Source organism: Podarcis tiliguerta, assembly GCF_965153285.1.
Source record: "Podarcis tiliguerta genome assembly, chromosome: 4".
Lineage (NCBI taxonomy): Eukaryota > Metazoa > Chordata > Lepidosauria > Squamata > Lacertidae > Podarcis > Podarcis tiliguerta.
Genome location: NC_139537.1, coordinates 46,166,884 through 46,181,122, shown reverse-complemented (window position 1 = coordinate 46,181,122; position 14,239 = coordinate 46,166,884). Strand labels below are relative to the sequence as shown.

General features: G+C 39.9%; 1 protein-coding gene across 2 annotated transcripts in view; it reads left to right on the top strand.

Annotated features, from left to right (window-relative positions):
• Window positions 1-14,161, top strand: part of TMPRSS15 (transmembrane serine protease 15) — a gene marked incomplete at its 5' end in the record, with an annotated part of 55,419 nt that extends 41,258 nt beyond the window's left edge. Inside the window, 7 exons of one of the 2 annotated variants that reach the window (XM_083439229.1) lie at window positions 1,684-1,779; window positions 3,414-3,463; window positions 3,932-4,106; window positions 9,508-9,689; window positions 9,925-10,020; window positions 12,189-12,328; window positions 12,980-14,158. In XM_083439229.1, the coding sequence (XP_083295355.1) occupies window positions 1,684-1,779; window positions 3,414-3,463; window positions 3,932-4,106; window positions 9,508-9,689; window positions 9,925-10,020; window positions 12,189-12,328; window positions 12,980-13,135 (895 nt within the window). In that variant the 3' untranslated portion in view covers window positions 13,136-14,158. Of the gene's footprint in view, window positions 1-1,683; window positions 1,780-3,413; window positions 3,464-3,931; window positions 4,107-9,507; window positions 9,690-9,924; window positions 10,021-12,188; window positions 12,329-12,979 lie in introns of both variants that reach the window. The other variant, XM_083439230.1, reaches the window with a different exon arrangement.
• Between the last annotated feature and the right edge of the window lie 78 nt (window positions 14,162-14,239).

Sequence of the window (14,239 nt, the reverse complement as noted above, 5' to 3'; positions counted from 1 at the left end):
TTTTCTCTCTTGCACTGAACTGGAGATAGCATTGAATTGAGCAGCTAAAACAGCTTGTGGAGCAGGCAGATCTTTTAAAGGAGTTCATTTTTTTCAGTTGAGATTTATGAGGAAATTCACTTTTTACCTAGCCTTTTCCTGAGGAAAAAGACTAACCGCTGATCAAATTGGAAATGTCTGGTCTTCCCATGGTGACAAGAAGAAGTAAATCAGAGGGGCTGGGCATGTGCTCAGCATCATCCTTCTTGATAATGACTTGAGGAACAGTGTGTAAAACTGACCAGCTTAACAGAAAGAGTGGTTTAGGGCCGTCTTTAGCACAGTGTGTGTGCTTCAGCTAACTGCCAACAGCATCCCTGTTGCTTGAAATTTTGGGGGAAGATGACTATGTTGTATTCTTTTTATAATGGATGTATTGTATTCCGCCAGACCCTCAAACCTCTGCACATATCCTGCTGCTTCCAAGCACTTTGGTAAAGTGGCAAGAGCAAAGTCAATCATACAATCAAAGAAACTGCAGATAGAAAAGACCTGCTAGGTCACTTAGTCCATCTTCCTGCCAAGTGTGGGATTGTTCTCCAGCTGTATTTCCACACTAGTGTTAGCTAGCCTAGTTTTCAGCTTCCAGGATATTCTGCCAATCGCCCAATGACTTCTGCATGTTTAGCCTTGCATTCTAGAGCTCTGCTGATATTTGGCCTATATTTTCATTTCCTCAATATTTTATCACAATGGGCATGAAGAGTCCTACTGGGTATTGCCACCACAATACACAAGAGCAAATCACGTTTGAACCGTCATACAGAACTTCTAAAATTAAATGTTATTTAAGTCAATGGTAAGTAAAATGAAAGTCCTAAGGGTTAGACATTAACCTTCTCTCCTACTCACCTAAATTAAAACATGCTAGGATTTATAAAATGGAATGGAGTTCAGGAAAAAATATTCTAGCTTTCATGGAGAAAATATGCATTATACTTTCTTGCTCTAGTCCCCAAAGCCTGCTTTAGGTATAGAAGCTCAGGATTTCATGTGTAATGCTTACATCCACAGATTATGTGACTGTAGCTGTTTACTACAGTCAAGTACAGTAAAATAATAATAATAATAATACGTCATTTGATATGGTTGGACTGAAACCAGGGAGTGCATTGGTCTATGTAGGGCATCCTTCCTAACTGAACATTTTCAGAATACGTAATGAATTTTACTATCATCACTGGTTGCTGATGAAAACTGTACAATTTGGCACTGTCAGTATTGATGCCACTAATCCCTCATTTTGGGGAGGGAAAGGAAGAAGGTAAGTGGATTGATTCCCTTTTCTCAAATGGGTTGTGTCTGGCAAGTTCATGTGTAGTCCCATTCCAGAAACAGTACAACACTGTGATAGGTATAGCACTTTTTGCCCTTGGCTGGCCAAAGTACCATTGTGATCACAGGAATTGTTGGCTGTCGTATTCTGACTGCTCAATTTACTGGACACATTTCTCCATACATCACAGATGTTGTGTGACATGTATCTGTAAAGGGAAGATTCCTTGAGGAAGAGGAAGAAAGAAATCCATCAGACATTTTCTTAAAGCCACTGCTATATTAATGAGGCATTTGGCATAATTGTTTCTAGAAGGTTAATTATTATTATTTTAAAGAATATATTCCAAGCATTGTTTTCCTTTGTAGAAGTATGAATAGATCGTATCCTGTATTATTTGATCGGGCAGGACTTTTTGTGGAAGTTACAAAAGCAGTCAACAACAGTTTAATACTAACACCCAAGTAAGTATTCTTAACTTATGATGATGAACAACTGAAGTTGTGCTTAGGGCACATTATTATTTTTTCTTTAAATTCAGCTTGTCATCTGATCGTCTCATCTTTTATAAAAAAGGATCATGGTAGTTGCATTAGGAGAGGGCTTATGCAGAATCTGCAGGTCAGTCCCAATGGTATAGTGGAGGGGGGTACATCCATTATTTTTTCCTTGCATCTCTTCTGTCAAAGTTAGTCTTCCTTTTTCTTCCCATGTGGTCAGGACTTCCATTTCCTGAAGGAAGCGTTCTTGCCTCTAACAGCTACCTTTTCTTCTTGTTAACTATTGTGGCATCTTCTTGGCTCTAGTGGTACCTCTTGAACTGCTGTATACATTCTACCTGAGCTTATTGTGATTTTGAACAACTTCCAAGTCCTCTGGAGATTTGACCCTGTTGACTTTGCCTTTCATCTTCCTTTTATACCACTCTCCTCACAAGCAGTGTGTGAAGCAAGGCCAGTGAGGGTTATGGCCTGGGTTGAGGGCATATGGTTGGGGATAGGGCGAGAGGGGAGTTCCCAGGGCCAATAGTACTAGTTGCATCAGGTGGGAAGTTCTAGGGGATTACCTGGGTGAGCAAGGGGTTGGCAATAGAGTAAGGGGTTGGTTGGAGGAGGCAGCCTTGGCAAGCAATGCAAGCAGGGGCAGAAGCCCTTAGACCAGGGGTCAGCAACCTTTTTCAGCTGTGGGCTGGTCCACCATCCCTCAGACCATGTGGTGGGCCGGACTATATTTTGAAAAAAAATCCTATGCCCCACAAATAACCCTGAGATGCATTTTAAATAAAAGGACACATTCTACTCATGTAAAAACACACTTATTCCCAGAGCATCCATGGGCCGGATTGAGAAGGCGATTGGGCCGCATCCGGCCCCTGGGCCTTGGGTTGCCTACCCCTGCCCTAGTCTCTTACTGTGTGTATTATTTTTTTCCATTTGTGCAGTTGTTTTCTATTTATCTGCAAATTTTTATCCATGATGCTTGTTGCTATTTATTGATTTGTGATGTGTTAACTAACGGCACAGTCACAGCTTCTGGGGCTCAAATGAATTGCAGGCTAATGAAATATTCTTCAAGCCCCTGGATCACAGAAATACTAGAGTCGTTTTGATCTGTGGTCTTTTACTGTTCTGGAATCTATCTTCTTTTTTTCTTGACCAAATATTTCTCAGTCTTCTGAGCAAAGCTAAGATAGTCCTGACAGAGCAGAGTTGTATCTATGTAAGTATTACTTCCTAGCAAGCTAACATTTTTAAATCTTTGGTCACACTGATCTCTAGTGGCAAATGACTGTGTAAACATATAAGAAAGCAATACTGTTTTCTTACTAGAGTACTGAGAGTCTATAGACTATTTTAAAATGTGCATACTCCCTAATACTAATGATTAAGGAAGTACAGGGTTTGAGGTGGCTTTTTTGTAGATTATCCAGCAGTGTAGACTTCACATAATCCTTAAAGATACTTGCATATTTAAAACCAAAAAAATTATATGTAACTGGTGAGAAGCACCATGTCGCTAACCTTATGGTGTTCCAACAGGTAATGAAAATCTGTTTTCGCTAAACAGCTTAAATACAATTACTGTGTTCTCATTCTAGGGCAAGTTGTCTCAATAATTCAGTGATTCACCTGCAATGCAACAATAAACGTGAGTGTATGAACATTCAAAAGTTTAACACATTATGCCTGCGCCACGTACATTTTCTCTTACTATATTATATTTAACAATATGGGTTTTTATATTTAACATGTATAAAATAGATTTCACAGGAGCAAAATGTATTGTAAATCCTAGCTTAAGTTAGGACACCAAAAGGCAGAACAAATAAAATAATCTTTAATGTTTCCAGAAAATATCCATCTTCATGCTATGTGAAGACTCTAAGAGAAAGGATTTCCACTATGGGCAGTTGCCCCAAGTATCTGTCTCTGACATCTGTATGTATAATAAACTCAAATAATGTAGCTCTGGGTAATCCTAGAGATCATGAACTGATCATAAAGAAGGCAATCTCAAATGAAATTCCAACACTTTGGAAAGACATTATACTTCCTTCTAGATTTTGAGCCCCACAAATGACATGGATTTAACTTTAACCTTTTCTTTTAATGGTAGCATGTGGGGAAAGGCTGATTACTCAGGAACATGGAATGAAAATTATAGGTGGTTCTGATGCTCCAGAAGGTGCTTGGCCTTGGATGGTCTCGTTACGTTTCAATTCCAGGCCAGTTTGTGGAGCATCTCTTGTCAGCAATGAATGGCTGGTCTCTGCTGCACACTGTGTTTATGGGTAAGCTTAATTCTATCCTTAATTTGTAATAGGTACCTGGTTCTTTGTCATAATATTTTTACTTCTGATAGCTTAAGCAGGAATTAGGAATTTAGGAAGCTGTTTTATACCAAGTCAGACCATTGGTGCATCTTGCTTAGTATTCCTTGGCTTCTGTATGACGCTGTTTCTTAATTTAGATTCTGTTTATGTTGTTTTATTGTAATTTTAGCATGTTGTTTTATGTTGCTTTGTGATTTCAAATAAAAGGAGGTATAAAAATACTTTAAATAGATAAGCAAATTGTCAATGCTGACTGGCTCTGGTTCTCTAGGTTTCAAACAGGGATCTTTCCCAACCCTGTGGGGACATAGCAGGGCGTGAGCCTGGGACCTTTTGCACATAGAAGTCAGTGGTCTGCAACTGAGCTGTGGTGCTTGATTTGCCATTTCGGGGAGAGCCATAAGATAACATAAAAGGGTTGAGTGGATAAATGAATCTGGCCCATCTTTCAGGGGCCACTTTTGTCAGGTACACGCCTGATTCTTCATTCTTTGCAACCCCAGCTTTAATTTCATAGAAACATAGAATTATAGAGCTGAAAGGGACCACAAGGTGCATCTAGTCCAACCCCCTGCAATGCATGAATCTTTTGCGGGGCTCCAACCCATGACCCTGAGATTAAGAGTCTCCTGCTCTACCAGCTGAGCTAAACTGGGCTTGCAAGGCATGGATCTTTGCAGCCATGGCTTGAGTTCAAGCTGGGGCTGCAAATATTCCTGTCAAAACTCAGCACCACTCTATGCAGAAATCAACTGCAGAAGCTCAGATTGGGAGCTCCTGCCTAAATCCAGCCGGGCTAGGTTTTTGACACCAAAAACAGCCCTTCTTGCTGGGTAATATCAAGAATGCACTTTAAGGCTCCCAAAGATTTCTTTGCAGCCTTTGCTTTACTAGCCCCACACTTGATGTCATATGGCATCAGGTATAGAGCAGGTAGATGTGGCTTGGGGGAAATGGCCGTGACGTGATGTAGGACCCCATTACCTGTTTTAGCCCATGTCGCTCTGATCTTAGATCATTGGGGGTGGGGTGGACGGTGCCCTAGACCTTGAAACTGACAAATCTTCAAACTCAGCATCATGAATGATCAGGGTTAGGGATCATATGAAATTTCATGTTATATCATTTCATTGTATCACCATTTAATCCTGGTGCTGCAAAGGGCTCATTATCATTGTTGCATGCTGTGTTTTCTGGGATGAAGGTTAGCTCTAGTCAGGGCTGGCCCACTCATGCTGCTCCAGCAACAATAGCTACAGCACACTCCTTGGAGGCTGGATCCTCCACCTTGCTACCAGCTGCCTCTTGGTGTATAGGAGACACTACTGATTTCCTCCCTTCCCTAGGGAAGAAATGGTGGAGATGTCCCTCTGGGGTCTCCTGGAATCTTCACCTGCCTGGTGTGATTCAGTGGGCCCTTTCCCCTCACCCACAACAGCCTTTGGGTAAGGTTGATTGGATTCCCCACCTTGTTCCCAATGTAGATCTTTATTCTTCCCTTTTTCCTAATGCAGAAATTCATTCACCACTTCATCGCTTGTGGGAAGGTGCCATTTTGTAGTTCGCCTCAGGTGCCAAAATGTCTTTCTAGTGAAAATGAATCATATACATTCAGACTCCCTCTTTCAATCAGGTTTTATCAGGCATCTTGGTGTAATGCTCATTTAAGAACTATACCAAAAAGCACTGTTGCACATAGATAGAGACAATGAAGATTGTTCTGCTATATAGACAAAAGGAGTGTGTAAATTCTTCTGGCAGATTTCCCAAAGGTTAATTGAAAATAGCCATAATCAGTTATAATTCTTCATTTTTTCCATCTAGATTTATTAATGTTATGAAGATCTTCTGGGAAATTCTTACTCAGCTGTATTTATTCATACTGTTCTAACAATAACACAGAACTTTAGCACTATTAAAGCATGCCATTTTCCAATGCCTTAGCAATTAAAGATATGCTGGCATATTGAATGATTTAAAAAAACAACACAAAAACTAGGCAAACTTACATAGCACACTTCCACAACATCATGTGGGTCTCTCAATCTTTTAGATATTTTAGGTGCCTCTATCAAGGTTTTTGTTGCTTTTTATTTTCTTTAACAAAATGCTGCCTTTAATAGAGCTGACACAAAGCAATAGCTCTGTTTTACTGACAGTTACACTCTGGGGCCCGAAATCACTATGAGCTGATGTGTTAATGAGGTGTTAATGGTTTTGGAGGAGATCTTAAAGACTGCTATGGTAGTATTAGAAGCAACTGCATTGTCATCTTGGTGTAAGGGAAAGTGTATGTGGAGTCAAAATTACGGTAGGTTCTTTGGAGACAATCAGTGGTTTGACTTCACCCAGTTTTTGGCATGACAAGCAGAAACTCAACACTATTCATTTAAAAATCACAATATTTCTTTGTTTCCAAAAATACTTGGGAGGTGCCAGGCATTTCTTCTGGTATTTATATATTTGTGTGTGTGCATATGTAAATATATATAAATTATTAACATATATTTAACATTTTGCTGATAAACTGTTGATTATTTTTCAGTTCAGTTCAGTTTTTTTAATCAGTGTTGATCAGAGTACATATTACTAAAATCTTCTACAGTATATCAGAATGTGAACATATTTATTGTAATGTATCTAATACAGTCAAAGCTCTTCACTTCTAAAAATGGAATCCAGTTTGATGATTCTTCAATTTACTTGCAACCTTATATCTCATCAGTTACAATAGCGGATATAAGCAAGTAACGAGTGATTAATGTAAAGTTATCTACATGAAATATGCTATACCAGGCTAAGTGTTCCCACGTTATTTAGAATCACTTGAGTATCTGCATTACTCATCCAACATGTTGCCAGTGGTGTCATTAAGAAATGACCTCATATCTTCTAAAGGTAGATTCAGCTTCACAGCCCAGCATACAACCCATCCATGTAAGGCAAAATAAGCCAAGGTATTCGTGTTTGACCACTAGAGCAATGAATCACACTCCACAGTGTAAGTGGTATTAGCAAGCACCCCATTTGTCACTGACCAAGCTGTCATTTAGCCTTTGTCATAAAAGCACAATAATATACTCCTGAGCCCTCTTCCTTTGGCTGCTATAAAAAGACCCCTCTTTTCTCAAAGCTGCATAATAGATAGTACTGGGCTAGAAGGTGATCATGTTTCTGCAGTGGAATAAATGCAGCAGTTATCCTTACCTCTTTGATGACCCCACATCCCAGTGCTATGAGACACAAAATACAGGCAGTGGTAAGTCAGTGGTAAATTAAAGTCTGTAACTATCAAACATATTTTTCTTTATTTACAAATAATCTAAATTCATCTGAAAAGCTGCTTGAATATGAAAGCAATTTACAAACAGTTTGATGTATTCCATAATGGTGTCTCCAGGCACCATAGTTCCTTGGCGGAAGCTGAAGTGTGACTTGAAAAATTAAGCCACCCTGTTGGATCATCTCTCACTTTGTGGTAAAACCAGACATGGTGTCCTGTGCACACCCAGCCAAGGAAGACAAGCAGCTGATAGTAAATTCTTTATTGACAAAAGCAGACAATTACAGCGCACCAGATAGAAACGCACACATGCTTCTAGCGTCTAAGTGCTAGCATTAACTTTCCCAGGTTTGTGCTGGGTCAAGCAGTTGAAGCAACTGTGGGACCAAGCCACTCTGACCACCACCACCCCAGTTTGTGTAGCCTTGTCTGACAGAGTGAGCAGACACAACCTGGGACATGAAAGTTGTCACTGTGCTTTTTTCTACAAACTCTGATTGGGGGCAGTGGGGCAGGAGAGAGCAGGTCCCTTACCCAAACTGCCTCTACCTCCATTTCTGACATGCCCTGTCCCCCTCTTCCAATTCTTACTGCTTCAATCCTGGCTCCTGGCTCATGAGTGGCACCAAAATGCATAAATCACTGCCCTCTCTCCTGGGTCAGCCTCTATGCCCCCTTCCTCCATCACACATTCAGCAGAACCCTGCCAGTCCCTGACATCTGGTAGAGATATGGGTACCAAATATCAGCAGAGGTATCCCCCAGGAAGGTGTACAACTACACTGTCATATACTGGTCAAGTTCATACTGTGGTTATTGGGCAATTAAGGAAAGTATAGTCCCAATATCAACTGACCGAGGAAAGGTTTGTGGGAATGTTGTGGATAGTAGGAGAGGATATATTGATTAAATATTATCCTTCCTCACTCACGCTAGTGAGTCAGTAGCAGAGTACATTCCCCAGTGTATTGCAGGCAGCTAGTTGGTATATTCGTTTGAATCTCTTTACTTAAGCAATCCAATCTGGCTTTGTCCAGATTGGGTTATTCCTGGTAATTTCCCTTTTTATCCCTCTTAAAAAGAATAAAGACACAACAGTCTTCTTTTAAAAGTACAGTGGTACCTCAGGTTAAGTATTTAATTCATTCCAGAGGTCCGTACTTAACCGGAAACTGTTCTTAACCTGATGCACCACTTTAGCTAATGGGGCCACCTGCTGCTGCTGCTGCCGGAACACAATTTCTGTTTTCATCCTGAAGCAAAGTTCTTAACCTGAAGCAATATTTCTGGGTTAACTGAGTCTGTAACCTGAAGCATGTGTAACCCGAGGTACCACTGTAATAAGACATTTTCTCACATTCAGTTCACAGTTGGTTCCCTGAAGGCAGGCTTGTAGTTACAGAATAGAGATTGAGTTCATCCCATATGAGGATTGGGCTCATGTGCTGCTGGCTGAGAGCCAGCAGACAGCAAAAGCATCAGTATCAGAAGAGAGCAGCAAAAGAGTCAAAGAGGAAGATGGCTGCATGACTGGCCCTTTTAAAGGGTCTCACAGGATCACCCCCATCTACCTGGTCACAGACAGGGGGAGGATGCTCCAGACCAGGTGTGACAGGAAGTCCTCCTGACTGGAGTACCATCCCCGTGTGTCCACTCTGAGCAAACAGGAAATGTTGTACTTGACTGCTTATGTTACATCCCACAAAGTTTTGGGTGGTATGCAGGACACAATATTAGATTACCTTTCTCACAGTAGCAAACAGATTGCTTATTCGGTTTTCAGGCTGTATGTAAATTTTGTGTTAAAATAATATGTCTTTCCAATTTTAATATGTGGGAATCTTGTAAAAATTTGGCATGCTCTGGTTTATATCAACAATACTATCAGACCTCCATACCAATTTCAAATGATACAGTAAGAGCCCATTGCATGGTCCAGCTGCATTCAAATGATTGAGACATTGTGCAAAGTGGTGTAAAAGTAGAAAGTAACAGAAATTACATGTCACAAATTGCTCAGAGTTGTTATTTGATCACAGTTGATTCTGACTCAGAATATTCTTTGTAATTCCTCAGGAGGAATTTAAAACCATCTCAGTGGAAAGCCGTACTTGGTGCGCATAACAATCTGAATTTGTCATATCCTCAAATAGTCATTCAAGAGATCGATCAAATCATCATAAATCCCCATTACAATAAGCGAACGAAAGATAGCGACATTGCTTTGATGCATCTTCAAATCCGAGTGAATTACACAGGTGGGATCATTTTCTTTTCCTGGTTTCTTTCATATGGTGAAGTGATTTAGAATCAAATCTAGAAGAACTTTGGAAAGTTAAGATACTACATGTTTCCAATAAAATAATAAAATAGACCTGAGTAATGGACGCATTCTGGACTTATTGCTGTGGAGGAGCTGCTTGTATAATGACATCACAAAATGGACATAATGGACACTGGAATTGAAACTGATTGGTCATTTATTTTTCACAGATTACATTCAGCCCATTTGCTTCCCAGAAAGTACAAAACAATTTTTGCCAGGAACTAATTGCTCCATTGCTGGCTGGGGAAGAACTACAAATCAAGGTACGTCATCACACTGTTAAAAGGCCCTATTAAAATCCGGAGCAGAACTTTTTCTCTGTGTTTTTTTGTCTCTGTGTTTTGGTATTTTATGATGCAATCAATACAAGGTACTTGAAGTAAATATATGTTGCTATGCAGAAAAATATTTTTCTTATAACTGTCATAGCACTAGCTGCAATGGAACAAATTATACCCCCCCCCCACCCAGGAGAGCTGTTGGACCAAAGTGTGGACCATAAGAAGAAAAGATAAGCCTTTTTTTTTACTCTGTGGGGCAAACAACAGGTTGGGTGTGGATATTTTTATCTGGAAATTGTTGTGCAAGGAATTAGTAATTTAGCCACCTGCTCCAATCAAATTAGCAGATCAAGGTGACTGCTTTTCAATAATGCATGGCATGTAATTTAGCCCTGAATAAGTAATGCACATTGAAACCAATATGCATAGATCTGCACCAGTTAAAAAGGACAGAATGCAGTCAAGGCCAGGGTTAAGGAAATCAGGAAACATCAATACATGATGCTAATACATAATGCCTCATTTCTCACGAATGCCTACCAATCCCATCAAGTTGCTCCATGGAGAAGAAAGTTATTTTTTCCATTCTGATATGTTAGTTTGCATGTTGACCTCTGCTTCTAGACCATGGTTCACCAGTATGGCACCAGCAGATGCACATGTGCCAACAAAGACCCTCCCTGTCATTCACAAGGTATCTCTCTCCACTGAGGTTCATCCTGAAAGAAGCATTTTATTGTAGACAATGGAAGAAGTTGTGCTGTGTGCTTGGTTGCAGGAGGGGTGCCCACAACAGTTTCTCTGGTTCGCAAATGTGCCCACAGGCCCTATGTTCTAAACTATGCTCTCATATGTATAAATAAGGGGCTATATTTAAAGATACCAATAAATCAGAAACAGCAAAGAGTTTTCTGGCACTTTAAAAATACTAGCTGAGTTGTTGTCGCATTAGCTTTTATGGACCTGAGCCTATTTCATTTGATGCATCAAGTATCCTCCTCATTTGGCAAACACATAGATGTTTACAAACAATAAAAACTGTAAATCGAGGGCAGCTCTAGTCTACAAAAGCTTGTGCCACAATAAATCTGTTTTGAATGTGTCACACGTTTTCAAACAGATATTCAGTTATCCTTTAGGAATTATTTGTGACTTGTAAGAAGTTAAAGATGCTTTTCATTGTTCTATAGAGAAATATTTTGGCTAATTTTTTGTGCAGTATTGAATGGAATGCTTTTGGTAGTGCAACCAACATAAATTTGCCAGTTTTAAAATAGTTTAGTTTCAGTTAACAGCCTACAAATTTAAATGTGATTTCTCGCCCACCCCCCTTTCAAATTTCATAGATTCTTGTGGAGAACTGATTTTAGGATTCAGCTAGATTTAGTCTTAGCACTTCATTCTTACAATTTTATGGCTTTAAATATCTTACTTATTCGTAGTTTAATAGAACATTAGTATTTCATCTAATACATTTGTATTTGATTATGGAACTCAAAGAGGCATAGGTTCTCAGGCACTCTCCCATCTAGGTACTGACTGCACCAAAACCTGCTTAGGTTGAGCAATCATGTAAGGACCCAAACATTTGGGGGGGGGTACCCTTTACCAAGGCTCAGAGATGCAGCTGGGACCAGCCAGCAACCTCATTTCCATGGAAGGTAAAATGGAAGCTAAAATGTAAACCAACAATGAATGCATTTCTTTTGACACCCCATTAAGTCCTAACATGTTAATTAATTTCAATGGGTCTAAGATTCTATGTGAATCAGAGAATCAGAGAATTGAAGAGTTGGGACGGATCTTGAGGGTCATTTAGTACAATCCCCCGCAAGGGGGGAATCACAGCATAGCTGAACACCACCCAAGTTGTGTGAATGTCAATAGTTGTGACAATCTTTGTTTTTAACAACTAAAAGGGGATGACTGAATAAGAAGAACACCTGGCTATGTTAGTCCAAACTTTAAGCCAGTCTGTGCATTATCACGGCTATGCTCATGTACACATCTGCTACACGGTAACACAGGCAGTATAAGGCATTTATAAACTGTCCGTTGGAAACGAGCAATGTTAGAATAAATGAAAATATTGCTTGAAGAACTTGTTTTACATTATTCATCAGGCTTATTCAATGCATATGTTTAAACAGGTTCTGTGGCAAGCATATTGCAGGAAGCAGAAGTCCCTCTTATAACACATGAGAAATGCCAGCAATTGATGCCAGAGTACAATATTACTGAAAATATGATATGTGCAGGATATGATGAAGGAGGAACTGATTCCTGTCAGGTAAAATTGATAACATATGTCTTCTCTGCTACAATACAGCTGGGGAAACCCAGCCAGATGGGTGGGGTATAAATAATAAATTATTATTATTATTAGGCACATTTTTTGATTCTTTGATCATTATTTATGGTCTAAATGTTCTATATCATAATTTGATAACTGATATATGGAAAAAGCATTACTTGGGAGCTTTCTTTAAGGGCAGCATCATTATCATTATCATTATCAACATCATCATTATCTTACTGCTTTCAATTCTTCTCATTTATGACCTTAGCATACTTGAATTTATTTAGAGAAACAACAACCTCTAGGCTCTGTCACCTCCAAGGGAATACAAAGCAACTACTGATAGCATTGCAAGCCATGGGCTGCTGTCATCCTCAGATTGTTTCTAAAGATATTCTGCCGTCTAAGAAAGGCAATGTCTATTTCTCCAATTCTTACAAAACCCCTTCTGACACAACTTTCATGCTGGCTCAAAGAATTTAGCTTAAAGTAGAAGCTCATGCAGAGGGTTCCGTTAATACTGCGTATAACTGACAGGCATCTCAGTGAATGCTGAAGGCCATAGCAAATCCCATTTTAGCTTTACATAGCGTTTTGTCTCCAATTAAAAACAAATGTATGTAACAATATTTGTCATTCCAGGGAGATTCTGGTGGGCCACTGATGTGTCAGGAGAATGAAAGGTGGTTACTGGCTGGCGTGATATCCTTTGGCCGTCAGTGTGCTCTGCCAAATCGTCCCGGCGTTTATGTGAAAGTTTCGAAATTTGTCGACTGGATAAAAAAGACTATCCATTAGCACCATTTAATATATATACATATATATATATGGAAAACTAGAGGGTTATGTTCAACAAAGCCACTCCATTACTACAAGGATTTCCGCTTGTTCAGAAGAACTTCCACTGCCTCTTCTCCCCCTGTGTTTCCACCCCCCACAATAAGTATGTTCTGGGGACAACAGTGTCCCGTTAGGACTACAAGATCAGCAGAGAAGGGCACCACATTCAGAAGTGCAGAGAACGGTACCCCAGGAGATAGCGTTCTCCATGGCAGCCCCTCAATGGTAGAACTCTCTCCCGAGAGAGAAGTGTCTTGCATCTTCATCGATCACTGTATGCTATAAATGCACCTCTTTACCCTGAAACATCAACTGTGACATGTATACCATAGCATCATAGAATTGTAGAGTTGGAAGGTACCCCAAGGGACATCTAAGCTAACCCCCTGCAATGAAGGAATCATAGTGTTTACAATGTATTTTTGTAGTACTGAATATTGTTCATGCCTCCTCTCTCTGCTTATCTTTTGTTGTGCCTTTCTCATCACAAATAAAGTACTGAAGACGCTGCAAGTAAGCCTTCCTTCTGTTGATTTTGGTTACTGGAAATCTCAGTCCTGAAGTATTATTTAAGATGCTGAGGTAGAAGCAGAGATTTCTGCTGTCAAAAAAATGTTCCTGGAACAGGCAACTTTGGCAGAGCCGTCCATTTCTGAAGGTCAAAACGCAACACAGCTTCACTTCCTTACTGCAAGGATATACCTACACAACCTCCATTGGTGTTGGGTCATTAGAATGACTGTAGTTGTGCTTTTCTGATATTGCACCTTAAGAAACTGTTCATATAAGCTTCTTCTCAATTACTACATATATCCCTCCCTCAACTGCCACCGCCTTTGAATAACAGTTGTGCTTCCCAGGGTCTTGAAAGGATCAGTGAGCTAGAAACTGTGATGCACTGGGACAGTGTCTTCTCTCTCCCAGTGCAGGAAAGAGGAAAAACACCAAAACAAGGAGACAAAATGTCCCCCCTGTGCCAGTGACTGGCTTCTTTATACTAGACCCAGGGGGGGGCAGTTTATTTATTTAGATAATCAACAATTGTTCTTAAAATCTAGTTAC